This window comes from Choristoneura fumiferana, chromosome 17, assembly GCF_025370935.1.
Source record: "Choristoneura fumiferana chromosome 17, NRCan_CFum_1, whole genome shotgun sequence".
Lineage (NCBI taxonomy): Eukaryota > Metazoa > Arthropoda > Insecta > Lepidoptera > Tortricidae > Choristoneura > Choristoneura fumiferana.
This window is the reverse complement of record NC_133488.1, coordinates 15662363-15689574: the sequence shown is the minus strand read 5'-3', so window position 1 is coordinate 15689574 and position 27212 is coordinate 15662363. Positions and strand designations below refer to the sequence as shown.

General features: G+C 38.1%; 2 protein-coding genes across 2 annotated transcripts; one reads left to right on the top strand and one right to left on the bottom strand.

Annotated features, from left to right (window-relative positions):
- The first annotated feature begins 28 nt into the window (after positions 1–28).
- On the top strand, positions 29–7605 carry LOC141436909 (uncharacterized). Its single transcript, XM_074100027.1, has 11 exons — positions 29–213; positions 289–356; positions 702–811; positions 891–1124; positions 2223–2337; positions 2495–2552; positions 3523–3646; positions 3719–3854; positions 4548–4694; positions 5858–6003; positions 6170–7605. Exons 1-11 carry the CDS (start codon positions 108–110, stop codon positions 7548–7550), a joined length of 2625 nt encoding a protein of 874 aa, XP_073956128.1. The 5' UTR covers positions 29–107; the 3' UTR covers positions 7551–7605.
- A 3177-nt stretch (positions 7606–10782) lies between these two features.
- LOC141437225 (uncharacterized) lies at positions 10783–27212 on the bottom strand. The gene is made up of 7 exons (XM_074100480.1): positions 27117–27212; positions 20096–20210; positions 19662–19829; positions 18974–19098; positions 18152–18289; positions 12156–12343; positions 10783–11085 (listed from the first exon to the last, which is right to left on the bottom strand). Exons 3-7 carry the CDS (start codon positions 19709–19711, stop codon positions 10783–10785), a joined length of 804 nt encoding a protein of 267 aa, XP_073956581.1. The 5' UTR covers positions 19712–19829; positions 20096–20210; positions 27117–27212.

The window sequence follows — 27212 nt, the reverse complement described above, 5'->3', positions numbered from 1 at the left end:
AAATATTTCCCGAACTCAAAGTAATTAACTTCGCCTCGTTATCAAATGTGTAGTTTATTTTGAATATCCGATTATTTTGAGACATGTCAGAATAAAGTAACTTAATCATGGTGAAAATTCTGGAATCGTTCTTAGTAACAGTGTTTTTAGTAATAATTGAAATTTACTGTTCAAAACCCATAGGAAATATATTATCAGAATATTATGAAAGCGGTTTGTTTGACTTCTTTAGTAATAAGCTAGTGATTTTTACAAATGATATATTAACTAAACATATAAAATTTTCAGATACAATAAAGTCATTTAAAGAAGAATGGGTGAAATATAAAAAACCTTTTGAGAATGCAATAATGACGGTAATTATTGAACGGCAGTGAAATCTTCTTATTTTATCATTTTGTACAAATTAATACCTACAAGCAATTATTGTTTTAAAAAGTGTCAAAACGTTACTATATGGCTTAGATATGTTATTACACAAATTATACAGTCGCTAAATAATTTGATAAAAACGTTTGCACGTGAACCTCGTGATATGATTGTTTTTTTTATCGAGTCTCCAAATGTACTTATTATGTAGTTATTACCTTGCATATATCCTACTGCTCAATTATAACCTATCTATGTACTAATGGATAACTACCAGGTATTTCTAGATACGGGTTTCAACTCATATTTTGTTTTACATTTATTAATTTCAGAACATCAAGGAAAACTATGGCGCCAAGAGTATGAACATCTACATAAAACATGCTCGGCATACTCTTAAAATCACAAGAGGATTTTATCTTTCTGACAACATTGTACATGTGTTAGTGAACTCTATTTTGTCAATTTTTACTACACTGAAACTTGATTGCAAATATAATGAAGTATGTTGGAAATTGCAGTCTTTTCTCCGACATGATACTGAGGGATTGGCCAAACTTGATCATGCCAGAAGTCTCTTTGTCGCTGCCTGGCAACTTGGTAAAGGTTGAGGCAACTGTTGGGAAGATGTTTGTGGACACAGTTTACAGAATGATGAGGAATGAGTCAGCTGTGTTGTACTCCGAAGCTGAGCTTGACGAGGCAAAACATTCGCCTTTCAGTCTCCAACAGGTTCAGTCTACGGGGAAGTTGACGTGAGTTCTATATTATGAGGGGTGTTTTTATGCTTCGCCTTGCATAAGCACGGGTCAACTATCACAGCTCAATCAAAAGGGTTGGCCAACTTAACTTAATACTGTGCCTTTTGTAATACTACGATTTCTGTTGTAGGGAAGTCTGTTTTCTTGAACGTCGAAACAAAATATTGTTAAATACAAGGCTTCAATTTCTTGCCTGCCACTTCTCTACTAATTTAACCTAAAATCATAAAACGTATAGCAGAAGATACAAATGATAGACATGATAGTACATGTATAGTGCCCGGCCGCTAAGAAGTCAGTCCTGACACATTGCACAACTATGAAGTTCCTGATTATTGTTAATGTCAACCATTTAAAACAATGCTATACTTACTACTCTGTCGCACGCAACAAGTAAGCATTACATGTTTGTCTATGATTCATATTGTTTATATTTAGAAACTTCATAGTTGTGCGTTGTACAGTCATCAGCACCAATATCTGACACAACAAGCGTACATAAATATCTGATACGACTCTATTTCTAGGGCCGGAAGGACGTGCCAGATATTTTTGCACGCTCCGCTGTGGCAGATATTAATGCTGGTGACTGTACAATGTGGATTGACTTATTAGCGGCCGGGCACTTGTAGTAACGTCCGCTTTCCCTTATAGTACAGGACTTACGTCATCGAGTACCACAAAGGGATAGTTATAGGCTTACTCACCCCAAAGTTACGTAAAAATCACCAAGTCTGCTCAACTTCCATTGGCTGGGTTGATAGGTATATTCATACGGTTTTTTTTGGTTAAAATTACTCGAAGGTACACTTCGTCGCAGTACCCGAACGCGGATAGCACCCAGCGGTTGACCAGACAATAGAGAGTTGAGTATAATAATTCAATTTATTTGGGAAGAAAACTTTCAAATATTGTGTTATAAAAGGATTATTATTAATTCTATTTAATATGCATTGGGCATATTAAATAGAACTAAATTTTTCTTCTCGAGTAAATCGAATTAAGTACATATATCAAACGTAGCATTATACCAGATTTTACAGTTACATCTCTAAGCTGCATACTTTTGCTACATATATTTAACTTTTTCAGCATAATTGCTGAAGACTGTTTTCTATCAGGATTTTCTATAGTGACATTTTTTGGGAATTCAGTGTCCCTGGGGCACAGTTCGTTCCGTCTCGTCGACTGCAAGTTCACTGTGGAGGTAATTGGTGATATATTTTTAATTTTATTTTTACTTTACCGAGGAAAACCACAGGAAAACACACAGCTACAATCATACATATAGTTAATAGATGCAATAAATAATGATAAATGTTAATGAGTGAAGTAGGATTTCAATTTATTCTTTTTCGCCACAGATATCTTCTGATGTTGGAACTCCGCCTGTAATAGCGCCATATTTTCCTAAAGGGCCAGGTATAATCGTATTTTTAACTTGAAATAGTTTATTGTAAAGTTGAAACTTTTCATCATCAGATTCATCAAGTTCTCTGCAAAGAATTATAGGTGCCTATTATGTCCGGCCGCCGACATTCTGCGTATTCTTCCATTCCTGCAACATAAGTCAGAGCATCAGCCCACTATCGCTACTATGTGGAAGGGACTTTTAGCACTTCGTTTACTAATACTGCCTTCTTAAGGCAAAAGGCGGTATCTTAAAAAAAACTGAGTTTCGTGTGGTAAAAGGCATTTAGTCCTTGTCAAGCGGGCGGCCTGTCAACACTGCGGACGCGGCGGCCATACTGCTATTTTCATTCTGAAATTAGCTTCGAGTGCGTTGGTTGGGTATTCGCGTGTTCGCGGGTATTCTGTTTTATACAGTAAATCATCATCCCAGCCTATACACGTCCCACTGCTGGGCACAGGCCTCCTCTCAGAACAAGAGACAGTAAATAATTATTTAAAATGGTTATTTTTCGGTAAAAGTAATGAGCGGCCCGAATTTGTAATGTAACTAACTTTTTTATATAAGTTGTCGGCATATAGACTGTAAACCGTATCATACTCGTAACTCGTAATAGCACCATCCCCGTTCAAAAACATGCAAAGGATATTTTATTGTGAATTACTATGAATTGCAGACAAAGCACGGTTCGACATATAGTGCACATACTAAGTACCTAATATGCGACGTTGCTTGGCGGTTGCAGGTAGCGGCACACATTAGTACACCGTCGCTAAATCCAAATTTGTCCATCTGTGGACGTTAGAATGGGGACACCTATGGTGTGCCACTCCGTTTAGTAGTTCCTACTGCTCGACGGTGTACAAATGCATATGATCCCTGAGTGAAGACAGTAATTATTTTGTCTGTGCTGAGACGGTTACGGTGATGGTATGGTACGCTGTAGTGAGCAAACACTTTAAAAAAGTTATTTATTAACAGGCAAGCAGATCGAGAGTCTCTTGTCACAGCCAATTCACGACGAGATGGTGCAGAACCTTCAAGGAGCTATATACAGTTACATCAACACATCTGTCGTCTTTGGCAAAGAGCTGCCTAAATATAAGTACGGATGTGGAATTTAATGCATTTCTGTTACATTTTATTTGAACTTAACCAACTTTGATCAATCGTACAGATTCAACCAGCAAAAATTGTTTAAGAAAACTTCGAACTATATGAGCAGTCTTTGCGATAAGTTGAACAGCTTGACATTAAAATCACAAAAAGGCACCATAGCACTGAACGATTTCGAGGATCATATGGAAAAGAAGGTACCTGTGTAGGGCGATTATTCGAGCGTTTCAATCGTCTCATTTTTCTGGATACTTTTCCGTTAAAAAATACCGAATATTTTGATACAGTTTTTTAGTTATCTGGTAGAAATACAGGAACTTAATTCGTAAAATTTTGACCAAAGTGAACAAAAAATTAGGCGGTCAAAACGTTCGAATAATCGCCATGTAATAGTTTTAAACTCATCATCATCATCACCAGCCGGAAGACGTCCACTGCTGAACAAAGGCCTCCCCCTTAGAATGCCACAATGAACTACAACTCGCCACTTACATCCACCGGTTGCCCGCAACTCCCACGATGTTGTCAGTCCACCTAGCGGGAGGTCTGCCAACGCTCGTTTTAAATTATTCACCGTAAATTGCATTGCACATACGTATATTTTTTACGGGATATCTTTTTAGACCGCGATAAAGTTTAATAAGCTTTGTATATTTCGAAGAACGAAAGTAGGTACCTTTACTTTGATTGTATTTCTCTCTATACTTTTTCTTTTTTTTATATCTTTTAGTTCTCTTTTGGTATCGGTACAGTAAAGTTCGAGTGCTTTCTTGCACACATAGTATGGCTTTAAAACTTTTGAAATAGTGTGAGCTACTAGTAGCTAGCGACGGTGTTTATTCTCACGCAACGATCGCGTGAACGATAGACTAATTAAAAACATATTTCAGACTGACGAAAAACAATCGACAACTTACATCTCGCTGAAAGAATTGAAGTTGTATGGACTGGATAGTGCGTACGCGTCGCGCGATGGCGGCTCGTTTGAAGCTTCTCAGCTCAGTATAGCCGATTGCATCCGATTCCACTCTTTGCAGGTACTAATATACAGAACTAACAATCAAAAGTATACCTGATGTTATCGTGTGCATAGATATATCCTACTAATATCATAAATGTGAAAGTTTGTGAAGATGTTTGGATGTTTGTTACTCAATCACGCAGTAACAGCTAAACGGATTTACATGAAACTTGGCATACAGATAGACAAAGACCTGTATTCAGACATAAGATACTTGATATCCCGGTAATGTATTCCCGTGGGATAATATTTTAAGTTTAAACAAGAATAGAGGGCACTGTCCGAGAACGGTGACCAACGGTGACGTACCGTACTTCTCAAGGTGTCGTGTTTACTTCGTTTGCAATCTAAATAGGACATTTATTTATTGCGTTGCCATGGTAACAAGAATCGTGTAAGTAAACCAACACTCTCATCTATGAAGTAAACGGTGGGTTAAGGCTAGTTTATATAATATATTAAAAGAGGTAGCAGAGGTAAGAGGTAGGTTCTAGAAAATGTCTTGATAGTTGTGAATTATTAGTTGATATTTTGCCTCTAAATTACTATCATTCCGAGTTTAAGAATTGTTTGTTTAACTTTTACAGATATAGAACGAAAACAAACATCAAGGGGGTGCCTATACACGAATCATATTGTTTATAGCTGTACTTTAATCTAATACCTTTAAACGAGCAATTCTTGTATATATATTTCGAGGATCTCGGAAATCTCTCGAAATTTGGCATGTAGGGGTTTTCGGGGATGAAAAATTGATCTAGCTTGGTCTTATCTCTGGGAAAACGCTTGTTATCGAGTTTTAGCCCGAGCAAAGCTCGGTCGCCCAGGTACTGAACTTAAATAGGTACAGTAGTTATCAGCACCGATATCTGACACAACAAACGTGCATAAATATCAGATACAACTGAATATCTACGGCCGGTCGAACGTTTCAGATATATTTGCATGCTCCGCCCTGTGGCAGATATTAATGCAGGTGACTGTACTTAGACCCGAGTGGCTGTCAGGTGCAGCATCTAAATATTAGATTAAAAGATATATCTTAACGTATCGCGTTCGCGTCCAAACGTATGAAAACGATTTTTTAGCCCATCTAGATTATCATTAACCACAATTAATAAGTATGATACAAAAGCAAACAAGGAAACCATTTAGTTTCAATAATTTACTCCATTTCAGGTGAGAGGCATAGCTTCCTATGACAACGGAACCCAATACACGCATAACTTTGCTGTGGAATTAGCAGACCTTACAGTAAATATCGTAGTTAATATAGAAAAAAGGGGGTCTAATTCAGTTCATAAATTTGATGTTGTTTTCGGAAGGTAAGCATTTTAAAAGTTAATTTTAGTAATTAATTAATTTGTCTAATGATAATAATAATATAAACAATAGGTATCTTTTATCTTACATTAAATACGATACACATACTTAAATACTAATTTGCAGATAAGTTACTTATAAGAGATGTTTTGATGTTTTATTTTCAAGGACTTTTGATTTTTCTATTTTACCATGGGAGACCGGTAGTCATGAGAGACTTTGGTATCAAGCGCTTGTAAGCGGGTATATAATTAGTGAAGTCCCAGCACGCATTACAGAACATTTATCAGGCGTGCTGACTCCTGCAGCAAACGACGATGAAGAGGACTTGAAATTAAATGAGAAAAACTCGCAGTCTGAGGAAAAAATAAAAAAAGTTAAAATACCAAACGATGACGATGTTAATACTGATGTAGCTAAGGAAGAGTTTCCTGTAAAATCAATAGAGGAACCAAATGCTCGAAGCGAGAATGAAAATGAAAATCAACCCTCAGGCAACCCAGCTGATACGACATTAGACAGTAATACATCAGCCGAATCAAAAGAAAAATTATCAAATAAAACTCAGGAAAGTGATATTGGAGTTATGGTTACAGCTCCTGAAGCTCTTCTTGTGAGTGACTATATAACAGATAAACAAGGTTTGGCTGGTGGTAAGGCAGATGCCATTTTAGATTCTGATTTTTTCTCTGACGAAAAAGGAAAAAAGACATTATTCTCTGGTATTGAGGCTGAAGAAACCAATAAAGAAAATTTGGCTGGTGATAAGACGGATGACGTTTTAGATAAAGACTTTTTTTCTGATAACGAAAGAAAAAAACCTTTATTCTCTGGTATTGAGGCTGAAGAAACAAATAAAGAAAATTTGGCTGGTGATAAGACAGATGACGTTTTAGACAAAGACTTTTTTTCTGATAATGAAGGAAAAAAACCTTTATTCTCTGGTATTGAGGCTGAAGAAACAAATAAAGAAAATTTGGCTGGTGATAAGACAGATGATGTTTTAGATAAAAATTTATTTTCTGATGGTGAAGGAAAAATAGCTTTCTTCTCTGATGATGATAAAAAGTTCATCTCTGATGGTGATGGACAGAAACATTTTGTTAAATCTGAAAATGATGAGGAGAAAGATTCTGTCAAATCAGAGGACAACGTAAATAATAATTCTGAAACGACAAACAATAAAGAAGACAAACACATTTATATATTTGCGTCGTCTGAAAACGGCAGAGATAAAGATGATGATATTTCGGAACAAGCAGATCAGCAGTCTGTACCTATTGAAAGAACTGGTAAAAACAATCATGGAACCGCGCAGAATGAGACCGTGAACAGGAAAAGGCCAACAAAAAAAATACACAAGCTCAACAAAAAAGAAAAAAATAACCTAAAAATGACGTTAAGAAGGAATCCAAGGGCTAATACAACTACAGTACACCGTCGAATGATAACAACGCAGAGCGTTAAACATCTTCAGGCATCCAGACATCACAATAAAACAAGGTCCCTTCAAAATGAGGTGCACATGTCGGACAACGAAATACGTTGAAACTGAAATACTTGGTGATTACTTATGGATTAATAAATATAATTTTATTGCCTTATTTTCATATTATTTCACCGACTTCGACTCAAAACAAAAGAGGTCTGTATTTTTAGGGTTCTGTAGTCAACTAGGAACCCTTATAGTTTCGCCATGTCTGTCCGTCTGTCTGTCTGTCTGTCCGCGGCTATGCTCATAGACCTAGAAAGCTGTAATCACGCCTTTGAAGGCACGAGATGCTAAACAACTTTACAGCCGAGCGAAACACACAATTTTTCACCTCAAGACAGCGAGAAAAATGTAGATGGAAGAAAATAAATTGAACACTCTCATAAATCAGTTTCAGGTTATGCTAGCTAGCTTATGCTTACAATATAAATACATACAAAAAATGTCATTAATGACTACATACATGATCAGGATAGGTAATCGAAACGAAAGATCGGTTTTCTTTTTCATTTGAATCTTCAGGAAAACGAAGTAAGCCGACGAGTCCCGAGGGACATTATTTATATATTTATTGACATAAAAGAAATACAATCATAATATATAATATATATATATATATATAATATATATATATATATATATATATATATATATATATATATATAATTATATATTTATATATATATATATATATATATATAAATGCGAAAGTAACTCTGTCTGTCTGTCTGTCTGTCTGTCTGTTACCCTTTCACGTCGAAACCACTGAACCGATTTTGATGAAATTTGGTATATAGGTAGTTTGAACCCCAAGGATCGACATAGGATACCTTTTATTCCGGTAGAGGGCGCCACCGCGCGATAACCTAGATCCGCGCAGACGTAGTCGCGGGCATAAGCTAGTTTATTATAAATTGTCTTTAATATGCCATGAATAATAAATTATTTATATACTTGGCATCGTTAAACCACATCACGCATTGATATTCTAGTTGTACTGTACGATATACAAATTATTATTTTATTGTGTACGTTCTGTCTTAGGTCTCTAGGTTGGCAACGCATCTGCAGCACCAGGGGGGTGTTGCAGATGTTTATGGGCGGTGGTGATCTTTTACCATCAGGAGACCCACTTGCTCGTTTGCCATCCAGTCGAATAAAAGAAATGTCAACCCCACCCTGGATTCGAACTCGAGACCTCCAATCATCATCTACTTAAAATATTTCAAATGTGATACGGATACAATAAATCATCAATTTTTTTCAAAAGGTTTTATTATTATTAAAGAAACATATTATTCAAAATACGCCGTAACTGGACAGACCACATTTGTGATAGTGCAGAATCAATAGAAACTCATCATGAGTTTTTTCTTCGTAAAGGTTATTACTTATCTATTATTAAGAAACATATTAACTTAAAAATAGCCATGCGAAAGCTGGAATCGACACACATTTGTGAAGAAGATGAGTATGCAATTCATGAATTCGACAAATATGAAATGATGTCGGCGGATTTTCAATTAGTTTATTGGAATAGAGACCACTCGTCGTTCGTCACCAACGAGATGTGGATGAGTTCATTCAGAGTGGATGAAGCTGGGGCCTATGAGCGTATTCCTTTCGCCCAGTGCCGACAACGGACTATATACTTTGTCATTCAAAATTCAAATGCATTATGACACTTTATGTTGTAAAATTCACATTCAAATACAACTAACTAATACACCATACATGGCATGACGAATTATTAAAAATTGGATAAACTTTTAAAATTCACTATAATTATAGTACAAAATTTCCAATCCAAATGGATGTATGGCAAACGAGCAAGTGGGTTTTTAAGAGATCAAATAAATTCTGCTTTTTAGATTGCGACAAATAGCACAGTGAAACAATTTTTCCATGTTTTTCATATTAAAAATTGATTTTTTAAAATTTAGATGAATTGATTTAGTTTTTATAACATTAAAGATTATGATACGAAGTTTTGGCGAATGATTACCTCGGTCTAGAGAAGATTTTAATCGTTAGAGCATAGCGTTTTAGGAGTACTAAACGAGGATTTACGAGATGAGAAGTGACCTTTTTTTGATGTGCGTTTCAATACTACCCTTCCTAAAGGCGTCAAAAAACGTAGTCTCTCCAGTTCTGTCCTTGTAAAGGTTTTTCTGAAAGATCTCCCATTATAAATTTCGATGACACACTATCATGACTTAAATTAATACCTACTTAGTTACTAATGTAAAATGTTTAAAAAGCAGCGAAATTATCCACTGAATGAAAACAATGAGGGTTTTGTGACAGACCACTTGGCACTTGTATCGTGAGGTCTATATTTGCGTCACGTTCGTGATTAGCAGAGATCGGAATTTTCGCGGCATTTTTGATCTGTCATAGTGACTTCTCACTTATCGACTTCCGATATTCAATATCGATATATCGATACGATACCCAACATGTTCAAAAAGATTAAAAGTAGAGGTCAACAATAGACGGTTTTCTCTTTGAAGAACGATCCCTTCCTTTCTTTCCTTCCTTTTTTATCTTTTGAGCAGTCGAAAATGTGAACAATGAATAGTTAAGAATTTCTAATTTAATAATTCAATTTCATATTTAAAGTCTGTTGTAGTGCTAATAAGTGTTCCATTAGTGTCTTTATAAAAGATATTAAGATTATTATTTCACGATAATAATCATTATCGTATCATATTAAATGATATTGTGACGGATAACTCACGTCTTAAATCTAGATTAGCTCGACATGTTTCGGGTTATTTCGTAGCCCTTCTTCTCAGGAGCACGCGACTCGGCGGCGACGAAGAGCGGTGGCGCGCAGTGCGCGTGTCGCGTGCTCCTAAGAAGAAGGGCTACGAAATAGCCCGAAACATGTCAAGCTAAACTCGATTTAAGACGTGAGTTATCCGTTACAATAAGAGTATCATTTAATATGAGTGAAAATTATCGATATCATTTAGGTAGATTCGATAAGTGAGAAGTCACTATGACAGATCAAAAATGCCGTGTAAATTCCGATCTCTGGTGATTAGCTAAATAATTAAATGAGCCAATCGCAAGCAAGACGAACGGATCTCTCGATACGACCGCCATCTAAATCAAAGCCAACGAAACGAGATAAATTTTATTATGTGATGAGACAAAAAGGACAGAAGTATACTATTAATGACGTATCAGATAAAGATGAAGTATCGTTGGCTTCGCTTTAGCGATATTTCACCTGTCAAAAAACCTTCATTGATAATCACCTTTTTTGAAACCGGATAAAAACTCACGGAGCCTGTTTCCGATCAGCGATAGCGCTTAGTTCAGGTTGGGGCACGGTGGCCCTGTAGTCGTCTTCGTACGTCGATCTCTCTGGCACATTGGATACTCTGTAGAAGAACTCGTCGTGCTCCCTCACACCTTCCAGAGGCCGAAGGTGGCTGGGAGTGCTGCTGGCGTCTGTATCCACGGGCTCGAATTTCCTCATTATGATTTCTGAAGATCCCGACTTCCACACTGTCGTTTGGATAAATGGAGGAGGTGATGCGGTTATACGCCGTTTCGGTGGTGAAGTGAGAAGGTAGTACCCCTGTAGAGTTAGAAAATGTGTAGGAAAATATTACGCTTATAAAACTTGAGTGTATCTTTTAAACGAGAAGGAGAATGAAAATAACAACTAATTGACCAGTCGTAAATGTCAGCTCAGATAAGTCTGGACAATCAGATTTTTTCATTGAAATTCAATTATTTTCGTAATTCCTTCATCTTTACGGATTTTAAAATATTTTTTTAATAATTTTTACCTATGGCTTTGGGTCAACAAGATACTTATAAGGAGACAATTTGAAGACTGTAGCTTAAACCACATATTGGCTGTAAAATCTGTGTGATAGACCGACAGACGGATGGGCACGTGATTGACAGAAATAGGGTTCTGTTTTGACCCTTAGGGTATGGAACATCATCATCATATTAGCCATAGGACGTCCAATGTAGAACATAGGCCGAGTTGCATCGGTTGGAAGCGGCCTGCAGCCACCGTGAACCCGAAGCTTTAACCAGGTCATCCGTACGCCGTGCTTGCCGATCCGCAGTTTCTATTCGAGAACTTTTCGGTCCCCATCTGTCCGTACTATACAGGGTGGAAAGTTGACATGGGGCAGCAACTGGGTTAAGACACTAACAATAGTTAAAATGTTCGGTTTTTAGTTCTCTACATACTGTTTAATTTTCTTTAAACATAAAGGATTCATATTCGTAAAAAAACAACATGCGAAAGTTTCACTTTGTAAATTAGTACCCTACAAACTGTATGGAAAAAGTTTTCTATGATTTGTGGGTGTTCTAGTACTCTAACCTTAGTTGGTATCAAAGAGTGTTTTAATCCTTGATAGAAATGGGACCCATTGGCATAAAAAAAGTCAAATCTGTCGATTTCTCGCTGACTGTACATTTTATCAAAAATCTGTGAATGTCGATTGTCATCACTCAAAAAGTTAGTAAATGTCTCCTACGAGCATTTTCGCGTAGCAGCAAGAGCTCTAGTAGCTGACCTTGCTGCCCCATCTCAAGTTTCCACCCTCTATGGCCAAAATTGTAAAGCTAATTGGCACAAACATAATTAAACAAATACATAAAAAATAATGAGAGGTAACTTACAGCCCCGGGCGTTGGCATCTCGGCTTGTATGTCTTGTTCGTACGCCCCGGGCTGGTCGGCGTACTTGGTTAGTTTTTCGGCGTATTGCTGTGTGTCTTTGGCTTTGCTCCACGACCTGCCCAGCGGCTTGGGCCTGCTCCGTAGCACGTTCTGGTTGGCCTCGGCGGTCCCATTCACCGCTGAATTGTCTGTAAAGAATAGCGTTTTACGTTTTTGGAAGCGCGTGTATACGCGTACAGGCCCTATACTACGAAGTGCAAAATTCGAACTTCGTGTCTTGCCGTCCCGCTGACGCTAATATTATTTAGTACGAGAGAGAGTGAGACGGTACGATACGAACGTCGATTTTCGAATTTCGTAGTAGCCCACCCAGGTGCGGTTGTATTTTCTTCGAGCGTTGACGCGAGCGGTAACATGTCCTATCAGACTAGACTAGCGTTTTACAGGCGCGTATAATATCTTTCATGAAAGCACGAGTAAGTGCGCGTGTATATAGGTGCGAATGGCGAAACGGTCACGCAAAAAACGCTAGTCTGCCGTCTAACCGTCCACATTGAAACGTATATAAATTTTTTGCAGGTGGTAGGACCTTGTGCAAGGTCCGCCCGGATTGCTACCACCATCTTGTTCGCTAATCCTGCAGTGCTTGAACTGGTGTTTCGGCGTGGATAGTAAGACAGCCGGTGAAATTACTGACACGTGAGGTATCCCATCTTAGGCCTCTAGGTTGGCAACGCGTTATCTCTTATGTTAGATTATATAGAATACTCAGTAGTTTTAAGTAACCTTTGTAAACCAGTATGTCATGAATTTATGTTCATACGTTCCAATATTTTTCTCACAATAAAGTTAATAAATGAAATACTGGTTATTTTGACAATAATGTAAAAGGAATGAAGTTAATTTAATATTTCTTTAATTTACACATCGTTGATATTATTATAAAAATAATTAATTGAATATTTGTTTAAATAACTTGCTTATATTAACTAAATGAGAGAACTGTCAAGGCAGAGCTCCCTTGGCGGGAGTTGAAGAAAGACGAGGTTCATTTTGTAATTCTTACTTGAAAAATAATAATGCCATGTTAATGTATGTATGCAGTTTTATTTAACTAGAAGAGAGTTTTCACTTACAAAGCGTTCGACTCGGTGAAGTGGCCAACGTTGTGGAAAACACTACTGGACATGGGCACAACACAACACCTCGTGCACCTGCTCAGGGAGGTCTACGAGGGAGGTACAGCTTCAGTGCGGATAGATGACCTCATCTCGGATAGCTTTCATCCCAGTGCAGGCGTGCGACAGGGATGCATAATATCACCTTTACTTTTTAATATCTACACCGAACTTTTGATGCGAATTACGCTTGAGAATTGGACTGATGGTGTGGCGATTGGCGGATATAAGATTGCGAACTTGCGATACGCAGATGACACAACCTTGTTTGCGAGTAGTGCTGAGCTTATGGAGGAATTACTTCTCAAAATGGAGCACGTAAGCCTTACGTTTGGATTGAGGATAAACCGTTCCAAGACCAAGGTTATGATCGTGGATCACGTCAATGATAATTCGCCTGAAATCACACAGATTGCGAACTGCGACGTGGTTCAGACTTACATATACATATCTTGGGGCTTTGATTTTAAACACGCCGGCGGCTGCGTGGATTATGTGAAACAACGTTTGGCCATTACCAGAACTGCAATGGAGAAGTTAAGGAAAGTGTGGAGGAATCGCAACATTAACAAAGCCACCAAAGTCAGGCTCGTGCTAACACCGATATTCCCCATTTTTCTTTACGCGGCAGAGACTTGGACAATGCGCGAATTAAAGGAGTAAAGTGGATGCTCTAGAGATGTGGTGCTGGAGGGGTGAACCAGGTCGCGCGGCAAATCACCTATGCGCTGGACTGATCAAGTGAAGGCCGCTGTAGGAAATGGCGTATCTGACTGTGCCAGACAGTCTGCCAACAGAAGGAGAGCTGTGTCCGCCTCTACCACCGACGCGGACGCCTCAACGTGACCACGACCGCTCTGTCAAGAGCAAGAGCGACACTGTAAAGAAGAAGAAGACTGATGCATGTCATTTACATATTTGTGTGAAGTTTATTCAAATAGTATACACAGATATTTTTATTTACTCACATAATCCATTCGTGCCACCTCATGTGAATCGTTTTGTACTCACGTTACTATATTACTTGTACATAGTGTGTATACACAGAGTATGTATACAAAGAGTAAAGTATTCTAAAAAAATGAAATAGTTGTTGACCCTCCTATATTGGATATTTGTGGGGCTTTGTGGAGGAACCGGGGTTTATTCTCGGATGCCCTCTCCTAAATCCGGTCCTGAAATCAGGTCTCGCCCCACTCCTTGTAATATGATGATGTCACATAGATTTCATGTGGCTAATTCTACAGCTCTCCGTTTTGATGTATGCGGTATCTAATTGACGGATGACAATTAGTAACGCAGCCTTAGTACATTGTGGAAAAGCAGCCGAACAGTTGGTAGTCTGAAAGGTCGAGTGGGATACATTCAATATGATAGAGGATAGAATTATGATGCAAGGACAGTTAAAGCTTCAGGACCAATTTTTGAAATCACCTCTTTCTAATATCATCATCATCATCATCCCAGCCTATACACGTCCCACTGCTGGGCACAGGCCTCTTCTCAGAACAAGAGGGCTTGGGCCATAGTTCCCACGCGGGCCCAGTGCGGATTGGGAACTTCACACACACCATTGAATTGCTTCGCAGGTTTGTGCAGGTTTCCTCACGATGTTTTCCGTCACCTCAAAGCTCGTGGTAAATTTCAAATGTAACTCCGCACATGAATTTCGAAAAACTCAGAGGTGCGAGCCGGGGTTTGAACCCAGGACCCTCTGCTTGAGAGGCGATAGGTCAAACCACTAGGCCACCACGGCTTCTAATATCATAAAATGATGAAAATTTAGGATCTACCTACTTTATTTGCTATAAGCTCAATGGACAATGGTCGAAATATTTCGACTAATTTTTTATAGAATACATTTTACTCAGAAATGCTACGCGGGATCGATTGATTCTAAAATAAACCTAAACCAATCTGTAGATTATACGATAAAAAAGTTCCGCCTCCGAAAATTGCGTTATATTACATAAAACATTTACATACATTTTGACCAGGGATATAATATTTTAGGGTGCTGCGGACGGGATTCGAACAGTACCTACTCGTGCTTAAAATCTAGCTAGACCATACCGGAGAATCCGACGAACCATCCGAAAATCGTGATCGCTTGCATAAATCAATAGTGGTCTTTGATGCCATCTATCGCAACTATCACGAGTTATGATAGGTACCTACGATTGAAATTGGTTGGAACGGCGTAATAAATGGTGTACCTCATCTATATTTCCAATACTATTTGTTTTACCAAAAATAATAAAAAAAGAGAAGTTTTTAAAGCTAAGTACATATTTGAAATCCTTTCGAATACATGTTGTAGGGTCGGTTGTTCTAGATGACAATACAGTCGGCAAGTGTGAGTTTATGAATGGATTATCATTTATCTACATAACAAAGGTTTTCTCTTCCAGTTCTTTTTGTTATATCAAAATTTCGGAGTAGACTATGAAATATGCGAATCACAAATAGACCCTACGCTACGAAGTTTATAACGTTGGAAACTTGCTGCATTTTAATTTTGACTTGCTAATTATCATGTATTAAAACTTGGTCCCCTTTTTTGTCTTTTTTCGTGTAACTAGATTATATTAAACTAGAGAAAAATTAGAAATGCCACTATGTCCCATACAAAAAATTCTACTCCGTCACATTTTGTCTACTGACCTACAGACGCTTACGCGTATCGGTAATTTGTTACTTAACTAGACCTAATTTAGTACGAGTTAGGAAAAGTTTAAGAGCAGATGCGGTTTATTAACTAGTGTTCGATCAAAGTTTCGGTTTGGATTTCGGCCTGTTTCGGTATAATCATGATATGCTGAAGATTCGGTTTCAGCCTAAAAATAACTGAACCTTTCGGCCACTTACAGAAACTTACAGCATTGCACGTGCGGATCACATTGACATGAGATTTGCATATTTTGAAATCAAAAAGTACCTGTATATTAATATATATTATGACGTTGTCAGCCTCAGTTTAGTAAAGAAAAAAGATTTACAAAATTTTACTCAGTTTTCCCACAATTTCACATTTTAACCGACTTCAAAAAAAAAGGAGGAGGTAATTCGGTTGTATTATTTGTTTATGTTTGTTACCTCAGAACTCCGACATTTATGAAATGATTTGAATTTTTTTATCGTTAGGAACAGTGGTTAGGAATAGATTCAATTAGGTCCCATAAGCACCAAATCAGGATCTGATGATTGGATCCTAAGGAAATCGAGGGAACTCTTCAAATATTGTAGGGACACCTACAGTAATTTGGATATATTCCATAGTAGCTCGTGCATATTGCTCTTGAAAATAATTATTTACTGAAGTGGAACTGATGATGAAGACCACGTTCGCCCAACGGAGCTACCACTTAAATAACAAATAGGCACTTCACGGGTTGAGTTTCAATTACTTTAACACAGTTGCTAAGCAATTTATGCTCATCGTAATGGGTATGGTAAAATGAAATGGGCGGTGAGGTGAAGCACCAGGACTTCTAAATAATGAACGTCTCTGCATTGGAAAAAGCAATCATTCGTAAAAGGTGACGAGGAGTTGACATTAAACTATTGTATCTTAGATTATTTACACTAAAAAGTGAAAAAAAAAAACAATTATAACCCAAAATTTAACCGACTACAAAAAACCATGAAAATAATTTTCTACCAGTACGAAGCCGGTGCCTCGGCACAAGCCAGCAGGAGTGATTGAGGTAGACGACTATAAGCCCACTTCTGTTGGCTCGTGGATTGTTTTCCATCAGGTGATTCACCTGCTCGTTTGCCCTATCATATAAAAAAAGTCAAACGTGAACCCAATAACGTGGCTTTCCGTTCGAGTTTTCCTTGACAAGAAACCGGTTCAAACCGGTCCAAAGAATTGGTTCGAAACATGTCGGGCATAGCTCGGTTATTAACCCGTTTATCCTTATTAATTTATAATTGTGTCTGCGTCTCATGGTAGTTTGAATTCAAAGATTAACCATTTATATTCAACGTCAATGTGGGAAGTCTTAGGAAAGTTATTTGTTAGTACGCCAGCTAGACGCACACACACACACATATACACTCGTCGTATTTTTCTACATATAAAAGGGCAAAAGGTTTTTGCTTACAATAAAAGGATCGACGTCCCCATCTCAACCGGATGAGTTCTAAAAAGGAGTTCGAACGTTCGTAAGTTATTCTTTTTAACTTTCTACCTTGAGCTATGACTTACGAGTTGGCTATTTCAGTGTACTTAACCATCCCGCCGTTTTTTTATTGAAAAATACTTTTATAAAATAAGTAACAACACGTAGCAAATAAATTATGGTGTGACGTAGTCAGTTATATAGTTATACATATATGCAAGGTGTAACTATTTAAGGTTTACTTTTTATACTAAAAACGGTACCGATGTTAAATCCAGTATGTGACCTTAATCTCCTGTTGTGGCAACAGTTAATACTGGAATTAATGTAATATTTTAAATAAATAAATAAAAAGCACATGTCCATAGTTATGTAAATTGTCCATTGTCTAAAATGTCTATTAGTATGTAAAATCGCGTGCGTGCCTGCGTTCGTGACGGCGTGCGTGCGTGCGTGTGTGCGATGTAGTTTTTGAGAATTCCCACGGGAATTTTTGTTTTTTACTTCTTCAATCTAGAATGCTGCACAGATTTCGATGAACTTGAACATCTGGAATAATACATACCTACGCTACTTTTTATCTCGATATTCCCACGGGAATTTTGTAAAATCCCAAAATTTTAATTCAACTTCTGTATTTATTTACGCGAGCAAAGCCGCAGGTAAATAATAGTTAATCCATAATCCTTACCGTCTCCTTCAAAGCCGTCGTTCTGACGACGCAGCGATGCATGAGCGGAACCACCAGATGTGTCCGGCGCTGTGTCCCCTCCCGATAATGGGTTCTTTCCAAATTGGCCGCGACGCATGTATACAGTCACATCCGACTCTGCGAATAAACATCCATTTATGTAAACTGTTGGTTCTGAAACTGAGAGTAAAGGTAAACGTCCATTGATCCGCATCGTACGCTTCGGACGTATCGGATTCGTTGCTTTGAAAGAAGGAAAGAAAACATTTATTTGTATAGAAATGTGCGATCCGTACCTACGGTGCGGGTCAGTGGACGCACTTGTAAGACTCTACACAAATAATACTACAGTCCGTTTGATGCGATACGTCCGAAGCATACGTTGCGAATCAGTGGACGCTGATACGATGCGAATCAGTGGACGCGGTGGTGCGTATGAATTGTAACCACAACGCACGAGCCGAGCGAGCGACGCAAGCGTTCCACGGCAGCGGCCGGCGAAGTGCCAGAAACGATATGGCGGCGTTTCATGATATGCCAGGAATTTCATGATCTGCCTAAACGTCACTAGGGAAATCGTTAAACGGTGAGTTTTGAACGATATGGTGGATGTCCCTTAGCCAATTCATGAAATGCGCCATTTCATGATATGCCTAGGAATTTCGTGATCCGGCGGATTTTACTATCGGCCGCCGACAGATATATGTAAATCGGAAGTTGATAAGTGAGAAGTCATTATGACAGCTCAAAAGTGCCCCGAAAATTCCGGCCTATGTTGGTATGGAATTTGGAAAAGATAGTAAATAAAAAAATGGTACTGACTGCCAAAGGTGAGCCACTCCGCCATGCAGTAGTTGTAGCCGTACGCTACCCCGGCGCCGCAGGCGATCACCATGCCTAAGCATATTATGCATCCCAACCAGCAGGTCAGAAGAAATGTTATCCCCCTGAAAACAAAAATGTGGTCTGACAAATGAGTTCTAGTTGAGAAGTCGTGAAGCGCCGGCGTTAGAAAGATGTCCTCCCACTCTTTCCGTGGGCGCCGTAGAAACCGACCGAAATATAATACCAGAACATGGACAGCAGCGTCTTCTTGACAACCTTACATCCTATAGTACGCTCGCCAACGCGCTTGCTATACTATGTTACTTAACGTTGACGTTTCATGTGTTAGGTACCTGTTTTTTTACATCTCATAATTTAGTGATGTGCCACAACCGGTGATCAACGAAAAGTTTTGGTCGGTAGGTATGTACCTATGTATAAAATGTCTTAAGTAGATAGCTGGATGTCTGAAATAACACATAGGCTACTTTTATTCCAATATTCCCACGGGATCTTAACACAACACCCCAATGAAGATTACGATATAAATTTTGGGATTTCCCACAGGAATTTTGTAAAATCCTGGAATTTCAACTGTAACTACTACCAGATAGTTTACGCGTGCGAAGCCGCGGGTAAACTCTAGTATATAATAATTAGGATTAATATCTTCGGATTCATTTACCTTTGAAAGAAATCTAGTACCCAACCGAAGCAGCTGCAAATGTAGCACATGCCAGCACGAAGGCTCTAACATGGGTCTTCAAAAGTCGCTTAAGTAGTAAATTATCTTGTTTCTTTATTTGCAGTTAAACCGTTTGTGCAAGTCGTGTTAAAAGCATGAACAGGGGGCCTGAAAGAAAAGAAAACAGTTTTAACTTCCCTTATACTATGGACAGACACAAGCTCTAGCAGTTTTTGGTGGATATGTACGTTATAAAATCATACTTTTAATGAGTGACCCAGAAGACATTGTCATGAACTCATGAGCCATGACCCACTTTTAAGTGCAGCTCGTTGCCATCGCAATGTCTCTTGGGTCATTAATTAAAAGTATGATTTACTTATTCCATGGATGCATTTTTAATACGTGTTTATTTTGTTATAGCCATTAATTACCTGTAAATTCTTTGCGTCCCGCGGGTATAGCTAGTACCACTAGAGTTCAGGTCACGCACACAACGGTGTACTGCCTTTTCGGCGAAATACAGCCTTGGCCAAAAGTATTAGCACCCTATAAAAAATATTAACCTTATTATTAAAAATTAATTATCTATTTAATATGCCCAAAAAAAAGAGAACTTACGCGTACAAATGCCATTGGTGAATATACACAACAAAGTAAGTTCTCTTTTATATTTTTTTGCAAGCAGCAAAAACGATTATATTTTACTGGCTTATGTGTTCAAGTTCGATGCAAGCAAACCAGAACCGATTTAAAAAAAAGGGTTTATTTTTTTTTATTACAGTTTTTGTTTTATTGCGAACCAGCAAACCAGCATGCCATTTATTGTGTATAAAACTACTTATGTGTATTTACTAATAATGTTTAAATGTTATATACAATTTGGATGCTTTTGGCCAAGGTTGTATGTTTAGCCAAATTTCACTTAGCAACCAACCTATCGCCGCAGTTTCTTTTGGTAAACCGATCGTTGGCATTGGAACTTTATTTCGCACCATTTTATATTGCAAAATTTTACTTCATCACACTTTCATGCGGCAAATAATTATGTAGCAAATGATTGGCTTAGGCAAATATCGAATAACCTTTGTCCAATTTTATACATTGCATTTATTTATTGTCACTCATGAGCGAGCGAAGCGAGCGAGCAAGACGGGACTTGGATAGGTCAGGTTCAGAAGGCTAAGTTAGCCGTTGACGTTATGTATTTTTTTGTAACAAAACAAACGGAAAAAAATAATGGCGTGCTTGCTTGTTTGCTTAAGGTATGTCAATAAATTGGTACATTTGACGAAAACATAAATGACATCCTAAAAAAATCCCAATTAATAATTTGCATAGTAATAATTTATCAAATCATTACTTGGGAAATGATATCAGGGCAGACGTTGAGTTGGGAAATAACATTTCGCCTAAATAAAAATATGGCATACATAATTTGGGAGCTAATAATAATTTGCTACATAATTTTCGCTGAAACATTTTCGCAGGTAAATTAATTAGTAGGTAAAGTAATTACTAACATAGCTTTTAAGTGAAAATTTACTAACGCTTATTATAGACTCTCTCTGCAATAAACTGTTTTTTTACCCACAAGAACATTGTCATGACAGTGGGATTTTGGCATTCACTCATTCATATTTAATTTATTCTCCTTTTATGCAATCAATTATTCATGTAGCTCTGTGCGTAATTATTCAGTTGAACTCTCGTGGCATGCCCGGGATAAAGAATAGGCAATAATATATTCGAAAAGTGCAGTTTACATCAAAAAAAAAAGTGTGTAAGTAATTCCAGAGATGACCTTAGAGACGAACTAGGTAAGTTTAGATATGTCTATACATATTGTAAAGTACTAGCTGTTACCCGCGACTCCGTCCGCGTCGAATTCGTTATCGCTATCTCGCGGGAACTATGCAATTTTCCGGGATAAAAACGATCCAATTTCCTTCCCGGGACTCAAACTTCTGTACACCGAACTTCATATAAATCGGTGCACACTTTTAAACTTTCCCATTTATAATATTAGTGGGGTCTGAGAACAACGACGCTAAGGTTACGTTTCCACGGAGCGAGAGAAATGAAGCAAAGCCTTACAGAATCAACCAATCATAACATATTATAATTATATTCATCATCATATCAGCTGCAGGATCCATTGTTGGACATAGGCCCCCACTTGGGGGGGGGGGGACTCGCCCTGCTCGGGAAGTGGGTTAGCAAGTGCAGTAGGTATAGGAAGTAAAGGTTGCCATGTAGACGATGTTCCCCATTTTCTGGTATTATTCCTCAGACGATTTCTATGGCGCCCATATGGAGGAGACGGGGGAAAAACGGAAAAACATTCTAGCGCCGCCGCCCCACGGCAAAATTATTATCTACTTAATTGAAATCCACACCATAAGATCACATTACCAGGAAAGTGGGGAGAGATGTAGATTTCAACTGTTTTTTTCAGGGTCGTAAAAATTAAACCACTATAGGATCACTTTGTTGTCCGTCCGTCTGACTGACAAAACCCTTTTTCTCACGGATTGTTGTAAAATAAACCTAACTTAATCTGCACTTTGCCACAGAATAAATAATAGTAACTTTACATGTCAAAAAGATATTATATCAAACGATCATTATGTAAGTTTACATCTAGTGTTCTTTTAAACTTTTGTTTTTACAAGTTCCCATTTCGAAACAAACTAGAACATACCTACACTTACTGGTAGTGGTCCTCGCAATATTTAGTCAAAACTAGCAGTTAGTTCGCGATTTTAATGTATTACGAGTATATGCATGGCTATTTTACTTTACTTGGTGTATAAAGGAGGCTCAAGTTATTTGCGAGCATTGAAACAAATGAGTTACGCTCGTGCCCGTAGGCTCAGTTCTCTGAGACCGACAAAAACCTGTCAAGTCCGAATCGAACCTCATGGAAGTAGAGATTCCGTACTCAAGTTCAAATGATACTTCTTACTGTTATATCAAAGGTTGTAGTAAGTATAAAAAAGTGACATGTAAAAGAACCCTTTGCGGCCTAGCTGCAGAATAAACGTTTGTTTTTTTTTTAATTGTAAAAGTTGCCTAGATATCGCTCGGAAGCGATAAAGTCGCGTATTGTTTTACTTTATAATTAACCCTATGTGCCGAATTTCTGTATTGCTTTACTATTTGCCGTTCAACAAAGAGGGTCAGGTGAATTCGTCTACGCTGAATAGTCTCTTAACAACAGACATTGTCTTATAGTCCTTAATTTTTCAGAATGTAACAAGCAAACACAACGTAAATAGAGTGGAGATGATGATAAACATGGGCATTTTATCGTATGTATTTTGACCATTTTGAAAAACGTACTACAGGAATTTTAATTGTTATTTCTTTCAACTATTATATATTCTGATTGTATAGATTCTGAACATTGTGAACTTAGTCATTTTAATTGTATGTATTTCGACCAATATGAAAAACATGCTTTACTTTAACCATTATATTTTAAATTTTTTGGTATTTCAACTGTATGTATTTCAACCAATATATATATTTTTAAATTTAAAAATATTTATATAATTTATATTTAGGTAGTAGGACCTTGTGCAAGGTCCGCCCGGATTGCTACCACCATCTTGCTCGCTAATTCTGCCGTGAAGCAACAGTGCTTGCACTGTTGTGTTTCAGCGTGGAGAGTAAGACAGCCGTTGAAATTACTGGCACGTGAGGTATCCCATCTTAGGCCTCTAGGTTGGCAACGCGTCTGCATTACCCAGACTGGTGTTGCAGATGTTTATGGGCGGTGGTGATCTCTTACCATCAGGAGACCCACTTGCTCGTTTGCCATCCAGTCGAATAAAATAATAATAATAATAATGCATACCCGAATTTCAGCACCTGGTTCATTCATGCCAATTTGCCTACGGAACGCTAAACATCCACCTGAATCATTCATGAGCCCGCCATTGTGGCCGGCAGCGGACTCATTTTGTATGCACTCGGTTTGGTGACAAATGGTCGAAACATAAAACTGTGGCCTTTGTTAATTGTTCAAGAGTGGCTTGGCCGTGTAATATACCATGTCGGAATTAAACATAAAAATTTTCGGGTCGAATATAATAAGGATTTGGCAAACTATGCTGAGAAATATTATGGTGCGTCTACACCAATTGACCTAGTGCCAAACCAACCAAAGCTTGCACCTAATATGGGTACATACTAAAATACATAGAATGTTCTGACCACAGGTGCAGATATACAGGTACACAGGGTGTAATTTAAATCGTCATCCAAAATTAGTGTTTCCTGCCCAGTGAGTGCTGGACAATATAATGCATTGACCCATTTTTTGAAAATAGCCTGAAAAAAATTGCTTTTTTCTGGTGACACTCTTTCCCGGCCCGGATAACACCGACATGGAAATACCAGCCCTGTTAAGATTGGTTTTTTGGAATCTTTTTGTATTTTTTATTTCAATTCCAAATTTTTACTTTTACGGTCATCCCGTAAAACCTAAATTGAAAATACAAACTGAAATATAGATGCACAGAAAAATAAGACCATCACTGGGAATCGAACCCAGGTCCTCGGTAATCCGTACCGCGTGCTATACCGCTACACCACTGATGGTGGTTTTGACCATGGTGGTTTTGACCATCAGTGGTGTTGCGGTATAGCACGCGGTACGGATTACCGAGGACCTGGGTTCGATTCCCAGTGATGGTCTTATTTTTCTGTTTTTTCTGTGCATCTATATTTCAGTTTGTATTTTCAATTTAGGTTTTACCAGCCCTGTTTTTTGTGTACCCGCCCATAGAAACTGACAGGAGCTTCTATGGGCGTGTACACGAAAACAAGGTCGATATTTCCATCCCGGTATTATCCGGGCCGGAAAAGAGTGTCACCCCTTTTTTCCATACATTGTTCGACTTAAATGTATAGTTAAGTCAATGTATCATCCCAGCCTATATACGCCCAGGCACAGGCCTCCTCTCAGAACAAGAGGGCTTGGACCATAGATCCCACGCGGGCCCAGTGCGGATTGGGAACTTCACACGCACCATTGAATTGCTTCGCAGGTCTGTGAAGGTTTCCTCACGATGTTTTCCTTCACCGCAAAGCTCGTGGTAAATTTAATAATAATAATAATAAAATCATTTATTGCCACAGAAAATAAGACAGGTTACACAATCAAATAAAAAAAACATAAGCAGGTGGCAATGGCTCAGGCTCAGCATAAGCTGCGAGCAAAGGAAACTTGCAGCGCTGATTTTCAGCCTGCGCCCGTCCCACAGCGTAACAAGTTTACTCTAGAGCCGGGTAAGGCTGCATTGTTGCTAGCATATTTTTGTCACATGTAATTTCAAATGTAATTCCGCACATGAATTTCGAAAAACTCAGAGGTGCAAGCCGGGGTTTGAACCCACGACCCTCTGCTTGAGAGGCGATAGGTCAAACCACTAGGCGACCACGGCAGTCAATGTATGGAAAAACTTGATCCGACAAATTTCAACAAATGGGTCAATATTTTAAAAATGGCATGGGGACACCTGATGATAATTAAGTCGCCACCACAACCTATGGACACCAGTAGCACAAAATAATTGTAGATGCGTGTTGCCAGCCTATTGCTAAGATAAAATACCTTTATTTATTGAATCAACGCGCTACTTTGCGGAGGTCCATTTCAAAGAACTCAAACAATTACTTTGCTCACCCGCGACCTTATGATAGCTACGTTTATGCAAGAAATGTGTGTTCATGCAGTTCCTCCTCCTCCACACAGTAAGAACACACGCAAATCACACAAAACCAACTATCACCACCACCACACTACATTGACGCGTTTCGAACTCAACCTCCAATCCCAAATAAAGTAAATCACCAAGTACCCACTTAATTTTCTCAAACGAACTACTATTAGTAGACAAACATTAGTGGTCCGTAAAGGCCACATTATAAAGCGAATTACAGCGTGCTCCTGGCAATTAGTGGTCAAACACTTCCAACCATCTGTTTCTGCAGCGAACACAAATTAAGAAAACCCTAAGAGCATCCACGAGGAGTCCGAGTTCAATTAAGTTACTGCAACTTCCCGCATAACTGCGATACTACCCGCTAGCTAGAGTTAGGTACAGTGTAAAACCAGTAAGTAATCTACAAACAATGTGCTGAATCTATGTACATTTGCAACTGCACCCGTTTGCTCTTAAATTTGAAACCAGTGGCCGTATTGTCGAGCGTGCATCAGATCAAAATATTATTCAATATCCCTTTCTACCTTCATTTGAAACCGTTTGAGAGAAAGAAATGGTCATATGTAATAAATAATACAGGTGGGTATTCACCGGTATTGTTCTGTCTCACGCAGTCGGTCGTGTATAATGTATATTACTAGAAGTATTTCTAAAACCAGTACTGACGAGCCTAATAACTACAACCTATATACCCACTACGCGTCGAACATCATAATCAAGGATTATGGTAGCCACCACCACACCATTGTACCTACCATACCATAGTATGGTATGGTTTGTAGGTAGTTGACTCCGTGACACTTCTGGTTTCTATTCTATAATAATATAATAAACTTTATTGTACTTATAACTCTCTATGTATTTATATACTTTTTTTAAATCATCATAGGATCGTAATGTTTGTAATACAATAAATTCTTAAAAATGTTAGCATTAACTCTTCGCGCACCTCTTGTGCATCGTGGCGTAGAATCAATCCACCCCAGCCACCACAAATATCCCTGACGTGCTGCTGAACCGAGGTAAAGATTCATATTAAATACATACGTAGGACATGTTGCCTTCATATAAATTCATACAAACCAGTAGTGCCGTGATAGGTGAAATATTATAATATTATTAATAAATAAAATAAAAAAAAAATCTACTATTGCTTGAAATAATGTTACAAAAGGTCTTAATCATTGATAGCTGTTGCTAGATATAAATAATAAATATCTTGGGAAATTCCAAAATAAGTAAAGCTTGTACATGGATACTAGACAACGGATGTACATACTTATATAGATAAATATTATAATTAAATACATATTAAACATCCAAGACCCGAAAACAAACATTCGTTTTATTCATACAAATATCTGCCCGGCCGGGGATCGAACTCGAGACCTCAAGCTTCGTAGTCAGGTTCTCTAACCAGTTGGCTATCTGGTCGTAGAATATAGTTGAGTATAACTTGTACCTTTAGCGTGAGATAGAAACCCTCCTGTGTATGTAGTGACTGGATACGGATAGCGCGCGCTTACACAAGTTACGTAGAATGTGGCGCGTTGTTTGACGATTGCTTATTAGATTTATACTGTGGTCTACAGGTAAAGCTAAATAAAGTACAGTAAATATAGTTTACGGGATACTTCCCGACTTTTGTTACTTAGATAATTAGAGAATTTTGATTAATTTACGGCACAAATTTATTTTAAATATAAAAGTAAGTACGTACCGTGTTCAAATGCTTTCATCGCATTTAAAATATTACAATCTAAAATACATTAACAGATAAATTGCTATGAATTAGTTTACCAACACAGTATTTTGT